A 19,874-nucleotide genomic window follows, 5' to 3' on the forward strand; every position below is an offset into this window, starting at 1 on the left:
TTATAATAAGATTTTCCACAGTCTGTGACGTTCAGTTTTATCTCAGATTAACTTGTAATTGCTATTATCAGAGTGGTATATGTGTAAGTGGACCAGGAAATACCAGTGTTATTACGAAAGTCGTACCTGTGTAAGTGGGCCAGGAAATACCAATGTTATTATGAAAGTCGTACCTGTGTAAGTGGACCAGCAAAATACAAATGTTATTACGAAAGTCGTACCTGTGTAAGTGGACCGGGAAATACCAATGTTATTACGAAAGTCGTATCTGTGTAAGTGGACCGGGAAATACCAATGTTATTACGAAAGTCGTATCTGTGTAAGTGGACCAGGAAATACCAATGTTATTACGAAAGTCGTACCTGTGTAAGTGGACCAGGAAATACAAATGTTATTACGAAGGTCGTACCTGTGTAAGTGGACCAGGAAATACCAGTGTTATTATCAGAGTGGTACCTGTGTAAGTGGACCAGGAAATACGAATGTTATTACGATAGTCGTACCTGTGTAAGTGGACCAGGAAATACGAATATTATTACGATAGTCGTACCTGTGCAAGTGGACCGGGAAATACCAATGTTATTACGAAAGTCGTACCTGTGTAAGTGGACCAGGAAATACCAATGTTGTTACGAAAGTCGTACCTGTGTAAGTGGACCAGGAAATACCAATGTTGTTACGAAAGTCGTACCTGTGTAAGTGGAGCAGGAAATACCAATGTTGTTACGAAAGTCGTACCTGTGTAAGTGGACCAGAAAATACAAATGTTATTACGAAGGTCGTACCTGTGTAAGTGGACCGGGAAATACCAATGTTATTACGAAAGTCGTACCTGTGTAAGTGGACCGGGAAATACCAATGTTATTACGAAAGTCGTACCTGTGTAAGTGGACCGGGAAATACCAATGTTATTACGAAAGTCGTACCTGTGTAAGTGGACCGGGAAATACCAGTGTTATTATCAGAGTGGTACCTGTGTAAGTGGACCAGGAAATACGAATGTTATTACGATAGTCGTACCTGTGTAAGTGGACCAGGAAATACGAATATTATTACGATAGTCGTACCTGTGCAAGTGGACCGGGAAATACCAATGTTATTACGAAAGTCGTACCTGTGTAAGTGGACCAGGAAATACCAATGTTATTACGAAAGTCGTACCTGTGTAAGTGGACCGGGAAATACCAATGTTATTACGAAAGTCGTACCTGTGTAAGTGGACCGGGAAATACCAATGTTATTACGAAAGTCGTACCTGTGTAAGTGGACCGGGAAATACCAATGTTATTACGAAAGTCGTACCTGTGTAAGTGGACCGGGAAATACCAATGTTATTACGAAAGTCGTACCTGTGTAAGTGGACCGGGAAATACCAATGTTATTACGAAAGTCGTACCTGTGTAAGTGGACCGGGAAATACCAATGTTATTACGAAAGTCGTACCTGTGTAAGTGGACCGGGAAATACTAATGTTATTACGAAAGTCGTACCTGTGTAAGTGGACCGGGAAATACCAATGTTATTACGAAAGTCGTACCTGTGTAAGTGGACCGGGAAATACCAATGTTATTACGAAAGTCGTACCTGTGTAAGTGGACCAGGAAATACCAATGTTATTACCAAAGTCGTAACTGTGTAAGTGGACCAGGAAATACCAATGTTATTGCGAAAGTCGTACCTGTGTAAGTGGACCAGGAAATACGAATGTTATTACGAAAGTCGTAACTGTGTAAGTGGACCAGGAAATATCACGCAACAACGTAGAAGTTTTAACTTTCTGATGGCTTCATGAAACTGACGTTCCCTGTATCTCCGCTTTCCCGCATGTCAGTAAACTGAAAGCTATAGAAATTTGTGGGTAAACTCTGAGCAGATTGAAAGTGTACCGTTACAGAAGCGTGTTTATGATGAAGTAGGTACCATGAATTATTGATCGGTGCTATATACTTTATAAATTATACAACTGTCTCCAGTATGCTAGAATTAGTTATAATCGACCTATTAAAGACATTCTTTTCTGAATTTCTTGAAGACGGGACCATTGCCACATGTAAATGTGAGCGTGTCACAGTATCAACGAGAAGTTTTGAATGTACAATAACCCATAGTTATCTATTAGTATTTAAGGCTCGGCTGTGGTCAACATTTTACCTTGTGGCTATTAGAGCACTCCTCGAACTATTAATTCTTCGGGTGAGTCATGATGGAACATAATTCACTTCCCATGACGATAGTTCAACTGTAAGAAGTTTAACTAATGTATGTGTAGAGATAATTAGAGCCAATTACCTCGTGCACCCATCGTTACCAACTCGAGGAATATGCGGGTGGTTTACTACTGATAAAATCCGACCTATTCTGCTACATGTTAATTAGGTGAATATATACCCAGAGTGAACTTCGGGTATAAAGAACTTAGAAATGTATGTTTGTTGCATGTGGGTGTTGCTTTCAGGTAGTGAGAGTACACCTTTTGAAGAGTATTCAGACGTTAATGTTTTATACGTAGATACTTCGGTGTAAGAACCCATACCGAGATTTGGTATTGATACAGGTACCTGACTTTTCTATTTAGTGTGGACCAGATAATTACAGGATTAAGAAATATTTGAAAATGTTGTCTAGTAATGAAATTGTTATAAATGTTATTTTAGATCAACGTAGGCAAACCTACTTAATATATCCCACAAAAAAACGATCAAAACTACGAGGGATAAAACAAAACCTGTCCCATAATGCATCAGTTCAATAGTACCCCTCTCATTTTCGTGCCCATTCAAGCATTACATGCAAGACTATACAATACTTCAATGCATGAACACATTACACCCAACACATTTATTATGATACTTTATTTCATGTAATACCTAGGTATACAGTATGCATTGTTGTAAACGAAATTGCAAGAAATTAAATGCGAAAAGCAGATGGTGTCGAAAATGCTCGATTTTGTCCACTTGACATTCCATTTAATGAGCTGAAAATGAAAGCAAAAATTAAAGACATATGAAAATCAAACACACCATCTATTAGAGCAGGGGTTCTTAACCAGGGGTGCCCGCACCCCTAAGGGGTGCGAAGATGATTCCCAAGGGGTGCGAGGATGCCCATGAATAATTAAAGCAAATCTATATTTTTACATAAGAGTATGCTTTATAATTTTAGCTTTTTTTATATTTAAGTTTCCAGGGGGTGCGAGAAATGATTACTGATTTGAAAGGGGTGCAAACACTGAAAAAGGTTAAGAACCACTGTATTAGAGCAAAAAATTATCTACCAAATGACATGAAATATTTTGCGAAAGCGTTTCATTTATGAATATATTTTTCCAACTTGAAAAAACGCTCAGGAATTATTCCTCAACCCAATAGATAGTTTGAACTGGGAAAGGAGCTTTTGTTCCGTTACTGGAGTTGATGGTCCTGAAATTTTTGAGGATTTGTTTTTGTACCTGAAAGTGTTTCCTGTTGTAGAACTCTTCTTTTGTAGATAGTTTGAACATTAAAACAGGATTTTTAGGAGGATATTTGTAATACAGAAACTTCAAACTTGGACCTGTTTTATTCCTTGTTTGTTTACTTTCCCAAAAATTGAGAAGTATGTTAGTGAAGCTGTTTAGATTTTTAGCGTGCCACATTATTAGCTGTTCGACTCTTTGTTTGGATTTTATTCCGTATTGTTATTACAAACATTTACAATATCGTTGTCGGCTCGGCATGGCTAGGTGGGTTAAGGCGTTCGACTTGTAATGTGGGGGTCGCAGGTTCGAATTCCCGTCGCCCCGAACATGCTCGCCCTTTCAGCCGTTGGGGCGTTATAATGTGATGGCTTTAAGATATTTTTATAACGTAACCATGGTGATGCCTTCTTCCATCTTTATATAATAAAAATGTTAATATTATTGACGGCTTTAAGATATTTTATAACGTAACCATAGTGATGTCTCCTGCCATCTTTATATAATAAAAACGTTAATATTATTGACGGCTTTAAGATATTTTTATAACATAACCATGGTGATGCCTCCTTCCTTTTATATAATAAAAACGTCAATATTATTGAAGGGTTTAAGATATTTTTATAACGTAACCATGGTGATGCCTTCTTACATCTTTATATAATAAAAACGTCAATATTATTGACGGCTTTAAGATATTTTTATAACGTAACCATGGTGATGCCATCTTACATCTTTATATAATAAAAACGCCAATATTATTGACGGCTTTAAGATATTTTTATAACGTAACCATGGTGATGCCTTCTTACATCTTTATATAATAAAAACGTCAATATTATTGACGGCTTTAAGATATTTTTATAACGTAACCATGGTGATGCCTCCTGCCATCTTTATATAATAAAAACGTCAATATTATTGACGGCTTTAAGATATTTTCATAACGTAACCATGGTGATGCCTTCTTCCTTCTATATATTTATAGTGCAAACATATCACATAGCTCGTCGTGAAAATCTTTTGAACATGAAAAATTAATATAGATTAGTGAATCGTCCTTTCAAAGTACTTTAGTTAACAGCAATTCTATCGAGTTATTCCGCATTTAGTGAATGTGGTTCAGGTTGCTAGTAGATACGGATCATGTTTCACGCGTCGTGTCAACACGAGCAAGTTTATTATTCAGTTGTGAGTCTCGCTAGGAGATGTGTATTACCTCATTAAACTTGGTACGACATAACCGTTAAGCGCTGGCTGTCATCAGATAACAGCTACGTTATCAACGTGTGGCGACGTTGTAGTGAGATAGATTATCATGGTTTTTGTTCGCCAGAAATACCACCACTTCGACAAGGGCTGTGAATGAGCATACCGTTACTTACTGGGTAGTAAATTACCGGTCTGATTTGCCTTGTAAGTGTTTGGCCGTTATAATTTCAAGGTGATTACAATGGCTCTAATGTTTTTCCATACCAAGTAATATTGACTATAGATGTTGACAATTACCATTTCCAAATTTTGTGGGTGCATTTACGTAAAGAGGGCTACACATAATGCTTATTGTAAGTTTAATATCGTGATTGCTTTTAGAGTGTTAATGAGGGTTTCAAACAATAAAGTAGTGCCAATAGGGGAGAGCCATCTTCAGAGAATTGTTGTTAATCTACATTGCCTAAAATGGCCTGCTCTTATTGGTTAGCCCCTAGTGACTTAGCAGAAAGTCTGAGGGCGAGCAACTTGCATGACTCGTCAGCCTAAGGATTATATGGCTAAAAATCGGATTGAATATTCGCGGTGAGACGAACTCATTGTGAAACTTTGAACCTAAAAACATTTCTACTGTAAAATCTTAACACGATATTCCTTATTTCTTAATATTTCATAGTTTTGTTGAGAGCAAAGACTTTGTTTTCCCCTGTAATATAATTTCATGTAAATTTTTCTTCTCTGTATTATCATATTTAATTAACAAAAGTTTGAAGAAACTGTTCATATTATTGATTACGTCATTTACCTAAAGCTATATATTCGGGTCAGCAAGATGTCGCGTCACCTGCAGTGCCTCGTGCGAAGCATGTGCCAGAACAAAGCACCTCTTTTCTTGAGAATGAGATAACCTCCGCTTCATGCGGTAACTGAGAAGTCGCGCCAGTGACAACTAACTGGCGACCTTGGTATTAAACAATCAAGATCCCGTTAACGGTTTGTTTTTTGAATTTCGCACAAAGCTACTCGAGGGCTATCTGTACTAGCCGTCCCTAATTTAGCAGTGTAAGACTAAAGGGAAAGCAGCTAGTCATCATCACCCACCGCCAACTCTTTACCAACGAATAGTGGGATTGACTGTAACATTATAACGCCCCCACGGCTGAAAGGGTGAGCATATTTGGTGCGACCGGGATTCGAACCCGCGACCCTCAGATTACGAGTTGAACGCATTAACCCAGTTGGCCAGGCTGGGCCTCTGTTGAAGGAGAAACCTAACTTTAAATAATAATAGACCCGGAACGATGATTTACCTTTAAAGACTGGGTTCCGATTTGTTGCATTTTCGTCACCTATGTAACCAGGACTTCGTTATATTGTGGCTAATTCTGACTGTTATTGGTTGCACAATATTTTTTATGGATTGTATTTAATTACAAAGAACACTACGATGTGTATAGCTAACTATGACAGCTTGTTTGTTGTAACCCTTCGATTTGCTTTTTCATAATTAATAATGAACACCAGGGGCGTAGATCCAGAGGGGGATGGAGGGTATACATCCCCCCTTCATTTTAGATGGGGGGTATGATGCATACAATCATCCCCTCCTACAGTTTGGTCTGTTGAATTGTTTTATTGCATCACAAGCCAACAAATTGTGTATTTGTTCTTGTGATTCCCGTGTTCTTACCAATCGAATTACATAATTAGGCCTAGATGTAGGCTTTTTCAGTAGCCGAAATGTACATCTTTAATATAGGCGTGCTTCTAAGCTTTTCGATCTAAGCGATAATTAGTAAGTATCAGTCAGTAGGCCTAAGTATACATGCAAGTATCGTGGCAAAAGGATTACTCTGAGACTGCATGTTTACCGCTTTCAGGTTCACGTAATCAGTGATTACCAATTTGTAAATTGAACAGTCCACGTAAGTGGTTAAAAAAATCATCCCCCCCCCCATCGGGTGTAAAAAATCTACGCCTCTGATGAACACGCTATAATTCCTTCAGAGTAGTTTTAACATATATGTATTGATGAACTCATTGGATGTTATGCAAGTTAAAAATTGAAAAAGTATGACATACTACAGGCATAACCTGGCTTGAATAACAGTAATAGTCGAGCTCTGTGTACTACGACTGTATTTTAATTTATGCTTAGAAGTATTATTACAATGATATATATTTAAAAACGGCTCGTTTGGGTTGAGAAAATATTTTACGTAGAGGAGCGAACTAGGTTTCGTGAACCTGACGATGACCGAAGAAGGTCAAAACGTTGTTCTCTCCTCTACGTAAAATATTTTCTTAACCCAAACGAGCCGTTTTTACATATATATTTCTCTACAAGTGGGTTTTCTCGACATCACTGATGATTACAATAAACGTTTTAATACTGACAAGTCATGTGTTAACTAGAGATATTCGGAAAGAAAGTTTAAATTGTGCCGTTTACAGCAAGGCTTGTTCTTTGTGGACCAGTAGGATTTCAGTGAAGATGAAATATACATATGTAGGGCCAAAAATAAAGAACCGAGTCATTTCTCATAGTTAAATTGCATAATATTCTAGAGTGCGCTTCAAATAAACATAGCTAAAGCACAATAACAGGCATTTCAAAAATTGTTGCAATATGAAATAAGTTAGGCTTGACTGTAAATGACTTGGATGTTCGCAGAATTCAGAAACTATCAAAATTAAACAGATGAGTTATGCCATTGGTTTCAATACCAAGTACTGATAATAAGTTTTGTATTAATTAAATATTACCTGTTAATTTGTCTACAGAACTACCACGTGGCCCAAAGACTCCGTTAACCATGCACGTCTCTACCAAATCTAACATTCACACTGTGGGTGCTGTCCCATCTTTTCACCCTAGTCATCATAGTAACATGATTGGGCATCTCAGTGGGAGTAACAATTCTGCTTTGAATGCTACGAAGACTTCCAGTTTTGCTGCTGCCCTTCGTAAACTTGCGAAGCAAGCCGTGGACCCAGTGATGGGTAAACGTTTTATGTTTGTTTATTTAAATTTGACATTTCAAAAGCAATTACACAGTTACTGCACGTAGAGAAACTATATAGTGAGATGTTACTTCTAATATTATATCCTGTGTTTACAGATTAGTCTATGTTTTAAAGTCATAGAAAAACATTTTTCACATCAGTATCTAATGAATAAAGTTGGAGCTATGAATATTGGTATTAAGTAAATAATATTAAATATGTATTTAATGTACAGACGTGTATTTATAAGTAAGTTGAAATAAATATGTATTTAGTGTACAGACGTGTATTTATAAGTAAGCTGAAATAAATAATGTGTATTTAGTGTACAGACGTGTATTTATAAGTAAGCTGAAATAAATAATATGTATTTAGTGTACCGACGTGTATTTATAAGTAAGCTGAAACAAATAATATGTATTTATAAGTAAACTGAAATAAATGATGTGTATTTTGTGCACAGACGTGTATTTACAGGTAAGCCGAAATAAATGTGTATTTAGTGTACAGATGTGTATTTATAAGTAAGCTGAAACAAATATGTATTTATAAGCAAACTGAAATATATGTGTATTTAGTGCACAGACGTGTATTTACAGGTAAGCCGAAATAAATGTGTATTTAGTGCACAGACGTGTATTTACAGGTAAGCCGAAATAAATGTGTATTTAGTGCACAGACTTGTATTTACAGGTAAGCTGAAATAAATGTGTATTTAGTGTACAGACGTGTATTTACAAGTAAGCCAAAATAAATGTGTATTTAGTGTACAGACGTGTATTTACAAGTAAGCCGAAATAAATGTGTATTTAGTGCACAGACGTGTATTTAAAGGTAAGCCGAAATAAATGTGTATTTAGTGTACAGACGTGTATTTACAAGTAAGTCGAAATAAATGTGTATTTAGTGCACAGACGTGTATTTAAAGGTAAGCCGAAATAAATGTGTATTTAGTGTACAGACGTGTATTTACAAGTAAGTCGAAATGTGTATTTAGTGTACAGACGTGTATTTATAAGTAAGCTGAAATAAATAATATGTATTTAGTGTACAGATGTGTATTTATAAGTAAGCTGAAACAAATAATATGTATTTATAAGTAAACTGAAATAAATGATGTGTATTTAGTGCACAGACGTGTATTTACAGGTAAGCCGAAATAAATGTGTATTTAGTGTACAGATGTGTATTTATAAGTAAGCTGAAACAAATATGTATTTATAAGCAAACTGAAATATATGTGTATTTAGTGCACAGACGTGTATTTACAGGTAAGCCGAAATAAATGTGTATTTAGTGCACAGACGTGTATTTACAGGTAAGCCGAAATAAATGTGTATTTAGTGCACAGACATGTATTTACAGGTAAGCTGAAATAAATGTGTATTTAGTGTACAGACGTGTATTTACAAGTAAGCCAAAATAAATGTGTATTTAGTGTACAGACGTGTATTTACAAGTAAGCCGAAATAAATGTGTATTTAGTGCACAGACGTGTATTTAAAGGTAAGCCGAAATAAATGTGTATTTAGTGTACAGACGTGTATTTACAAGTAAGTCGAAATAAATGTGTATTTAGTGCACAGACGTGTATTTAAAGGTAAGCCGAAATAAATGTGTATTTAGTGTACAGACGTGTATTTACAAGTAAGTCGAAATGTGTATTTAGTGTACAGACGTGTATTTATAAGTAAGCTGAAATAAATAATATGTATTTAGTGTACAGATGTGTATTTATAAGTAAACTGAAATAAATGATGTGTATTTAGTGCACAGACGTGTATTTACAGGTAAGCCGAAATAAATGTGTATTTAGTGTACAGATGTGTATTTATAAGTAAGCTGAAACAAATATGTATTTATAAGCAAACTGAAATATATGTGTATTTAGTGCACAGACGTGTATTTACAGGTAAGCCAAAATAAATGTGTATTTAGTGCACAGACGTGTATTTACAGGTAAGCCGAAATAAATGTGTATTTAGTGCACAGACGTGTATTTACAGGTAAGCCGAAATAAATGTGTATTTAGTGCACAGACGTGTATTTACAGGTAAGCCGAAATAAATGTGTATTTACAGGTAAGCCGAAATAAATGTGTATTTAGTGCACAGACGTGTATTTACAGGTAAGCTGAAATAAATGTGTATTTAGTGCACAGACATGTATTTACAGGTAAGCCGAAATAAATGTGTATTTAGTGCACAGACGTGTATTTACAGGTAAGCCGAAATAAATGTGTATTTAGTGCACAGACGTGTATTTATAGGTAAGCTGAAATAAATATTGTGTATTTAGTGTACAGACGTGTATTTATAAGTAAGCTGAGAAGAGCACTTGTGACCCAAAAAAAATCTCATTTTTATGTTTGTTTTTTCTCCAGAAAAAGATCTCATATCGAATACTCCTGCTTCATCTCCTGCTGGCGTCTCAACATCAGGAACACCAAATCATATGCTTACAGCATCATACCTCTCCAGTAATGGTCCACTAGCATCTTCTATTTCATCTCCATCAATCACTATCTCTCCTACTCCTAGTCAGTTAGCTCTGTCTTTAGAAACTAGAAATGTAAGTGTTTCTACTGGTAAAGTTTCTACTCCTGATCATCTAATTGTAATACACTAAGAAAGGAACTTAATGCTTCAGTGATTCAGTTATCTTACATTTCTCACACTTACAATAAATCTACAGACGTGAAGACTTATATTCCCTGCAACACATGTTTCTGAGGCTGTTTTTAAACTGTTCTTCAACAGGTGCAGCAATTATCAAGTTGAATGAACAATTGTTTTATTTCTTTAAATTAAACTGTTTGCAGTAATTTGTGGATTATTTTCCCAGAGGATGAATGTGTCTGATTTGGGTCATCTTGTCGTGGAGAGCAAAGTTGCCCAAAGTGAGAAGAGATGTGATTCTTACTTCAGGTCCAGTGATAATCAGGTCATATCTCACTTCAGGTCAGTGTAATATTGTTGTTGGGTTTCCAGTTGTACAGTTTTTAAGTATTTGCCTTCATCTCTGTTTCTGTAGGTATCTCTGTCGTTCTGATGAAATTGTCGTACCACTGTCAGTCCCATGTGCAAATTTTAGAAACAACGAATTAAACCTTTAATTTCATAATACAATCTTCTGACCTTTAGAAAACAGTAACTTTAGTTTGTAGTAGGTTACCATGAACAATTTTATATCATAATAACCACAAAAACTGACACACAGTACAACTCAGTGAGGCACGCATAGATGTATTTAATGGCTGTCAACTATATGTTTGAGCACCCAAATCTTACTATGCATCAGAAATATAATTGTAGGGCTATCAGTTTATCCTGATTGTTTTCAGGATCTAATTACTTTAGATCCTGACAAAAATGTGATCTGTATCCTGAAGTTAGAATAGTAGATATTCGAAATACAGAAGTAACTTACATAAATAAATAAGCTTAACTTGTTGTTGTATTAGGGTCATGTTCAGTACAAATGTTTAAAAAAAAATACTTTGTGTGGATTCTCGCTTATGATGCAGGTCAGAATCAGCCAAGCCAGTTAGTGATCATCCTGATGTTGGTTGTCCATCCATCCGGGGCTTTCAACCCTATAGAAGTGTCAGTGATGTTTCCCATTCTTACCCTTCTCTGTACAGTCCTTGTTTTCTTCCCCTGTTACCAGCACCTTATCCGTATCATTCAGCTTTTCTACCTTCAAATCATTTTTCTCACATGACTTATAGGTAAGCTGTACCAGACTCTATGTTTTCATTTACTGAAGAGTTGAATCATTATACATATGTTCTACAAAAATAAATAAACAATGGAATTTGGCTAAACAAAGCTGTCAAAGTACAAAGTAAATGATACATTGAACCATAAAGATTCAACAGTTTAATGATAACTATTTCAGATAACTCAGACTGCTGGTCCCTTACATTAAAATTAGTTAAATTAATGTTTCTTTAGTATTTATTTAAAGGGCTTTTGCAGTCATACTGTGGTCCATTTTGTTTTATTTTCAATATTTTAATTGTAGTGTCCTAAAGTTATTCATTATTTTTGCATTTCGAGTTCTTAATAACAAGTTATAAGAATTAGGATTAAATTTTGGACAAACAAGGATAACATGATAAACCTCCTATAATTTTCACTTCATTGTTTCAGGCAATAATTGTACCATCTTTCTGATGAATCTATATTTTAATAATGGCCTATTTCAGATTCAGAATTATGGTCTGAGAGACGTAATTTGGCTAAAGTTGGCCTTTTGAACTTTTCATATTATACAAACAAATGCTTTTCTGATTCTAAAACCAGTTTAACAGAAACATATGTATCCCAGTTGCTACAACTGTATAAATCTATTAGTTTTATTTCCAGTCTGTTCTATTTCCAACACATAACCAAATGGAAAAAGCAGATGTCTTATCTTACTTGTCTAGGATACTTTTATCTTTCCATCCAAACTTCTAATCTTACCATAACATGTTTTAAAGAACTAATTACTTTCTATTTTAATAAGCTTAAACCTACACTTTAAACATCTTGCTTTAACACATTGGCTCACACGCAACCCACCTGTGGGTCGTGATAGACTTCCAGTAAGACTCGCATGACCCACAGGTGAGTCGTGCTCCATTTTCTTTTTAAAGGGCCATTTATTCGTCAAGACATAATGGTTACATATACACTCTTCCTGAAAAAAGTAATTATAAAATGACTAGTGGGGCCCTGGAAAGTATCGGTAAAATAGGCTTAGGAGTCAATATGTTAAACTTAAAAGATATGATAAAACATTCACCTAATACAGCTACATTTGTACCACTTTTTTTTCTGTAAATGTATCTTTAGTACAGGATATTTTGACCTGAAAATATAAAGTATATATACTATACTATACTTCTGTAGTTTTATTAGCTTTATAGTTTCAGATGCCAACTTGTAATGAGAATGGCTTTCACAGGAGACCCAGAAACTCAAGTACTTTTGAATAGTTCGCTATTCTTTTACATTGCCATGAGTTTATTACAATAATCGTGACACTTCCAAGTAACTTATTCTAATGTCTTGTTTTTAGTCATTATATGGTGAAGTTGAAAAGTTTTGATGTAAATATGAAGTTATATATTTCAGAAACTGGTCAACTTAGCTGTCTAATCCTATCATGAAGTATAGCTAAATATCACCTTCTTTTTATTAAATACAATGTTCATGAAATCAGCTTCGAAATTAGGTGGAAATAAAAAGAAATCTCTACTAGCTATAACACAAATATAACATTCATCACACAGTTATGAAACTAGATTTAGCTTGAAGGTTTAACAGTTTGGATTTTTTTACACTCTTTGTTTCAGACTTAAAGAATCATCTTACCTAGACCACTCTGGAATCATGAGACCTCCGGTACTGTCATTTCTCCCAGCTCCTGGTATGGTTTCCAGGAGTAACATGCCTTTTGTTCCTGACAGACCGTATCCACCAGAGATTCTAGGGAATTCCTTAGGACTTGTTTCTCCTGGTGTTTCTGTCCTTAACTGTGAAAGGTCAGTAGGTTTAAATTTTTCTTCAGAAGTTGCCTGTTTTCATTTCTTTGCCATGAAGTTTGCCATTTCTTTGTGTTGAAGTAATTGAGGACATCAGTCTACACTAATGATGTGGGTCTGTAAGAATTAACTGAAACGTAGAAGTTTATAACTTGATTCTTAAAGTTTACAAATTAAGGGTCAAAGGTTATTGTGCAAGAAATTTTCGAAGTAGAATAAATAAACCAAACTTTTTCTTAACATTTTTTAACATGAAAAAAAATGTTAGTTTCAGACATCTTCAGGAAGAGCAGTTACAAGAATTAGTGGAAGAAAACAAATGGGACCAGGAGAGAAACTGTAACTGGTCACGAATAAGGGATCAAGACATAATACAAGGTCAAGAGGTTAACAGAGGACTTACTGAAAATACAGAAGAAATGAGTTCTACATCACATAGTCCATTAGCAGCTTCTAAAAATGAGCCAGTGGGTACGTGTTTTGTTAAATAAAAGTTATGTAGATGTTGTTGTTAAAGTTTTATTTTTCACATAAATAGAACAGAGTTAGCAGTTGAAAACACCTGAGTGAGGAAGAAAAATGACGATATAAGAGTGTCACTATTGACTTTATCCAATCTCTTAAAGCATCAGCTTGGTCTAGAATTACTAGAAAGACTTGGTATGTTACTTTGTATATCATATTATCTTTATTTATATTATTCACCCTCATGAGGACCCCCACCCAAGACAATATTGTTTCCAACTCCTGATGAATTTTAGTTTGAAAGACTGGGTACATTGGTTATTACATCATATTATCTTATTTATATTGTTCACCCTCATGAGGACCCTCACCCAAGACAATATTGTTTCCAACTCCTGATGAATGTTACTTTGAAAGACTGGGTACATTGGTTATTACATTATATTATCTTATTTATATTGTTCACCCTCATGAGGACCCCCACCCAAGACAATATTGCTTTCAACTCCTGATGAATGTTAGTTTGAAAGACTGGGTACATTGATTATTACAACATTATTGTTATTATTGTATCACTGTTACTGTGGCATCCTGATGAAAAAGCAACACAATGGCAGTGTCCCTATCTCCTGATATGCATGTTTTTTTGGTGAATATTTGAAGTACTATAAATTTTAGACAATTTTGTGAAGGGGTTGTTTTATCACGAGGAGGGTTTTTAACATTTTTCAACAGTTGTGAAGTTTTATTTCTTGATTTTTTTGTTTTGAAGGCTTAACAATAATGTTGACTATGGTGAAACATAATGTGTTTTTACTGAGTAACTTCAAACCTAAATACGTTTCCACAGGAAAGCATGGTTCAGTCACTCGGGGAACACCTTGTAACATAGTCACTAAAGGGTCACCTCAGGTAACTGTCACCTCCCCAACTCCTTTGAACTTGACAGCATACTCTACAGGGTTAGAGGTACACAATGAAATATCAACATGTCCTGAACAAGACATATCTGAAGGATTGGGTTACAAGCACCCATTGTTACTGTACCAGGTAAGATATGATCAGTTTGACTTTATTCTGAACAAGACATATCTGAAGGATTGGGTTACAAGCACCCATTGTTACTGTACCAGGTAAGATATGATCAGTTTGACTTTATTCTGAACAAGACATATCTGAAGGATTGGGTTACAAGCACCCATTGTTACTGTACCAGGTAAGATATGATCAGTTTGACTTTATTCTGAACAAGACATATCTGAAGGATTGGGTTACAAGCACCCATTGTTACTGTACCAGGTAAGATATGATCAGTTTGACTTTATTCTGAACAAGACATATCTGAAGGATTGGGTTACAAGCACCCATTGTTGCTGTACCAGGTAAGATATGATCAGTTTGACTTTATTCTGAACAAGGCAAACCTAAAGGGTTAGGTTACTCTACCAGGTAAGATATGATCAGTTTGACTTAGGATATATATCTATCTTATTCTGTGCTTAGGATTCAGTTTTAATAAGATTTTTGATTTGATGTGTGTGTTAGCAATACTTAAAGAAATATCCAGAGATCAGTATTTAATGAATGTTTATTTGAATTGTATTAATATGTTTGTAATTTGCTAGTTAACATTTTACTAAGTCAGTCATAAATCTATTTTAACGATTTCTTAAAAAGGAAATTTATTAAAAACTCGTGAGTTTTTTTATTGGATTGAACTGGACAGCACAGATAGCCTGGACATCAATTGAGTTTGGTCAACCTATGTGTATAAACTAAAATACAGGAGTCATGAGAAACAAAGTTCAGAGTTCAACTGAACATGTTATTTATGAAATTTGTTAATGTACAATAGTTCTTTGTTCTTGTACACAACATACGTGCTTTGACAAATATTAATTGAGTATATTATACCAAGTAAATATGTGTATTTGTTATTATTTTTTTTCTTTAAAGTTCTTTCTGTGTAGCATGTGGACTGCAGCATGCCACATTCTGAGTGCTCAAATCTTGTTCAGAGTGAATAAAAGATTGATTTAGCTAAGTTTTTGGTTTTGGTTTTGTTTGTTTAGTTTGGTTATATTAAGAACAGAGCTGTGTAATGGACTATCTCTGCTCTGTCTGTCATGGGACCTCTGTTGTTGTTGTAAGCCTACACTCTTAATGCTCAGCCATTAAGAGGCTTCATGTTTTATAGTTATCTGTTAGTAAGCATTCATTATCAAATAGAACATGTGAAATAATTTGAAGTTGTGCAAACGATTAAACAGAAAATTGTTATTTTTTTAGGACATTGAAAGAAATTTGCCATCGTCACTTCAGTGTAGTCAAGCTACTAAGGAACTTGACAGAAACCTCAAAAAGAAGGCTGAAAAGTCCATAGCTAAATCTATGATCGAGGTTCAAGGTTCTTGGTCTTTAGGAACCAAACAGCTGTGGACAAAACCACAAAATACCACAACTGACACTCATAGCAACTACAACAATATTTATGACTACAGTAATAAAAATATCGTTGATCAGAATGGAACAAAGAAAGAAACGTTTGTTAATGGACATTTAAAGGACGATCTTTTATTTGATGATTTATTATTCATTAAGCCTAACCACACTCCTTGCAATGAAATCGATATAAAGCATATGTTATCAGAAGAAGATACGAGATGTATTGATTTAAAAACGTATTCAGAACCAAATAAAACACCTGATGCCCAAACACTGTTGAGTAAACGTAATTATAATCACCACCATATTCCTACTCGCCAATCTCCAACTACTGTCAATTCAGAACAGGAAATTGTGTGTGGAGTCACCATTCAGAATGGCAGCAGTTCTTTTCATCTGACGTCTGTACGTGATCAAAATGATATGAGAGACACGGTCGGTAATCTTTCCTCCACAGTTGTAAGTAAGTTGGACTTGCAAGAAAAGAGGTTGAATAAAGTAAGACTAGATGGCACTTGTCAGAGTGATGCTAGTGATTCAGATGTGGAAGAAAGAAACGAACTGGGATATCTTTTCTTGATTAAAAGTGGCCCCCCACTAAAGCTAGACCTAAATCCTAAAGTGAGTATCAAATACAGTACTTCTGTATATAAAATAGTGTTATTTTGAAATTTATTAGTAACTCTTGTAACAATTTGTATTTATGTTTGAAAATTTTAGAATAAATTAATTATTTTATGTGAAATCTCAACTTGGACACTTATAAAATAAACGTAAAGGGAAAGTGCTTACAATGAACAGTAAATAAAACATATTAATTAACAATACTGATGTTTTTTTCCTTTACAGAAATTAAAATTTTTAGAAGTATTTGGTTTGACAACTCATCAGAAAAAACGAGGTAAGAGAAATGAAACCACTTGATTTTTAAAAATAGGTACTACAAGTTTCATGTTTACTTGATATTGCATCTTTTGACATGATTCCAAATGAAAGTAAAGTAAACCAAAAACTGTCAAAGAATTCCATGAACCTCATAAAACATGGTGAATGTTACTAAAAGTTAGAACTAATGGAGATAACTATAAGTGGTGGAATTATCCCACACACCACAAAAATAAATAAATAAAAAAAACAGCTAAAATTGGGTAGAAAAAATATCCAATTAAACAACATTTAGCCACTCTTAACATGGTGTGATTTAAAATCTCTAATGGGTTACTTACTATGACTGCTGAGAAAACAGGTGTGATTTATTAAGATTTTTATAATACAGGGTGTTCAGAAAGTCACTGCACTTATATATTTATTAACAGACATGTTTCAATAATAAAATACAGGAGGTAAATATGAATGACAATTATAAACAATGTTGAAAGTGACCCCCGTTGGCATCAATACAGACTTGGATCCTTCTTATTTTGTTTCTAAACACAGCTATCAGTTGTTGGCTTGAATAGACTGAATAAATTATCATTACAAAACTGCACAGTGACTTTCCGAACACCCTGTATATATTATATTGTTTTGTCAGCTTTCAATATTTGACACTATGAATGTAGAAGTTCCAATTGTTGATGGGCAAATGGATAGTGCTTAAGATAAATTATTTTTAGTTTTGAAACAGAAACTGTCAAAAAATATGTCACATCTTTCTTTAACATCATCTCAGTTGTCAAATAATAGACCTAACTTCTGAATTTATGGTTCAGGGTATGCAAACAACGGGTGTTACTTTTATTGTAAGTGTGACTTCAGGGTAATGGATAAAAAATTGTAGGGAAATAATTTCTAGTCTGTTAGGCTCATCAGATATTAAGTTAAGTATGAAACTAATACAGAAACAAGATGCATTGAATAGAGAAAAATAAGGGAAAAAAAACGTGAAAAGGAACAAGAACGTTTGATACAAGCTTTCCTCAAACACTTATACACAGTCATGTTACAACTGGCACCAAAAGACGGTTACCTGTATGGAAAGAACCACACAAAATATTAATGTACTCAGTTAATCAAAGATAAATGTAACAGTGATAGAACTAGTTGTATAACACAACTGATAGATCTTCAGTATATTGAGTTTCTGTTTCAAATTTTTTGCAGGTATTTCATTATTTGTAAAACTGTTGATTTTTGGTGGCTTAATGTTTAATTTTGTTTGTACATTTTTTATTCTAATCCAAAATCCATAAAGAGTATGTTTCTGTTTGTCTTCCACTCAGTTCTTCCAATCTTCTTTTCAGAGAAAGACTTAGAAAATTTATTGAAACGTAGAAAGCTGTTTCACCAGCAGGTCTTCACTCCCCTGCTGCTGGAACCTCAGGCCCCGACTACTGATCTCGATGAAGCTGGGACAAATATCAAGCCAGACGACTTTCGTAAAGAAGAGACTTATTCACAGAAAACAGAATTTCTAACTGTTTTCAGACTTCTGCCGACAACTCCTCAGAAAGTAAATGGTAATAATTGTTTAAGAATAACTAATTTTTTAACTTGGTTTATTTTGAATTTCACACACAAAACCACTCCAGAGTTATTTGCATTGGTCCTCCCTAATTTAGCAGTGATAGACTAGAGGGAAGGCAGCTAGTCAACACCACCAACAACCAGTTCTTGGGCTACTATTTTACCAACGAATAATAGAGATTGACTGTCGCACATAACGTTTAGTTATAGAAATTTGGACCCTGCAACCTGTAAACACCCTAACCACCCAGCCATATCCAAATAGATTTAAAATGTTAGCCATTAATATTACAAGTAGTAACACAAATATATTTGGTTTCATGTCAGTAGCTCTCCTAGTAACTATGAATCCTAATAAGTGGTGTTTATATCTCTAAATCATTTTATATGATAAATTAAAACCTGATCTTGTGAGTATAAAAAACAGCATTTCTCATGAATGAATCATTTTCATGAAGTGATATGACACACAGAAAATATTAGCTTGTGTTGGTGATAATGTATCTAACTTTAATAGGTAAGGCATAGCATCAGTTCCAGATTAAGACATAAGCTAACTAAACTACAGCTTACAGCATATGACCTCAGAATGTCCGTGGCCTTTTAGAAATAAATTATTGCATGTGTTTGTTTGTTTTTTTGTATGGAGCCGTTTAGACTTGACTTAGCTTAAGGCTTTACATTGTCATAATTTGGCACTGCATAATGTCTTTAAACAAATAACTTGATGCAGTTTATTTATTATTTAGCCTAAAGCTACATGATGGACTTTCTAACACAGAGGTGAACATATGCACAATAGTGGAGTTGTATTCTGTTGTTATCTCATCAGTTTCAACTCACTTCTGTTAATATTTTGTCCATAAAAAGTTGCACACATCCAGTCTTTTCCATCTCATAATGATGTTAATTTAATAAAAACACACTACATAAAAATAATGACACAGAATTACATGTTTTTGTATGATTCTGCAACTGTTTTGAAACATGCAGAATTTGTTATTGTTTGATGTATAGTTTCCAGTCGTCTGTTTATAAGCTATGGGTATTTCGTTATCATTAGAAGTGGAAAAGACCTGGCGGACGATTAAAAATGAGAGGGAAAAAAGAACACGTAAATACTGGGAAAGAGAGAAAAGGAAAAGATTTATGTCTGCAGTTAGTCCTCAGAAGAAGGAAGAGACAGGTGAGTGTTTAACATGAATGTTTTAACATTTCTGGAACATAATCTGGTCGTTCAGAAGTTATAATCTGTTGAAGTTAGAATCAATATTGGTTGTAAGTTCACAA

General features: G+C 34.6%; 1 protein-coding gene across 10 annotated transcripts in view; it reads left to right on the forward strand.

Moving 5' to 3' along the window:
* LOC143258629 (uncharacterized) overlaps positions 1-19,874 on the forward strand; it is a 58,025-nt gene that overhangs the window by 31,488 nt on the left and 6,663 nt on the right. For 8 of the 10 annotated variants that reach the window (XR_013032444.1, XM_076517920.1, XM_076517929.1 and 5 more), the window contains exons 2-12: positions 7,454-7,672; positions 10,059-10,246; positions 10,520-10,635; positions 11,202-11,405; positions 13,020-13,208; positions 13,477-13,679; positions 14,524-14,723; positions 15,963-16,739; positions 16,968-17,019; positions 18,362-18,577; positions 19,648-19,770. Coding sequence is in view for 9 of the 10 variants with exons in the window: in XM_076517920.1 (XP_076374035.1) it covers positions 7,454-7,672; positions 10,059-10,246; positions 10,520-10,635; positions 11,202-11,405; positions 13,020-13,208; positions 13,477-13,679; positions 14,524-14,723; positions 15,963-16,739; positions 16,968-17,019; positions 18,362-18,577; positions 19,648-19,770 (2,487 nt within the window). In the remaining variant the exon portion in view is untranslated. Of the gene's footprint in view, positions 1-4,743; positions 4,874-7,453; positions 7,673-10,058; positions 10,247-10,519; positions 10,636-11,201; positions 11,406-13,019; positions 13,209-13,476; positions 13,680-14,523; positions 14,724-15,962; positions 16,740-16,967; positions 17,020-18,361; positions 18,578-19,647; positions 19,771-19,874 lie in introns of those variants that run through there. The other 2 variants (XM_076517905.1, XM_076517940.1) reach the window with 2 other exon arrangements.

This window comes from Tachypleus tridentatus, chromosome 1 (genome assembly GCF_004210375.1).
Source record: "Tachypleus tridentatus isolate NWPU-2018 chromosome 1, ASM421037v1, whole genome shotgun sequence".
Taxonomy (NCBI): domain Eukaryota; kingdom Metazoa; phylum Arthropoda; class Merostomata; order Xiphosura; family Limulidae; genus Tachypleus; species Tachypleus tridentatus.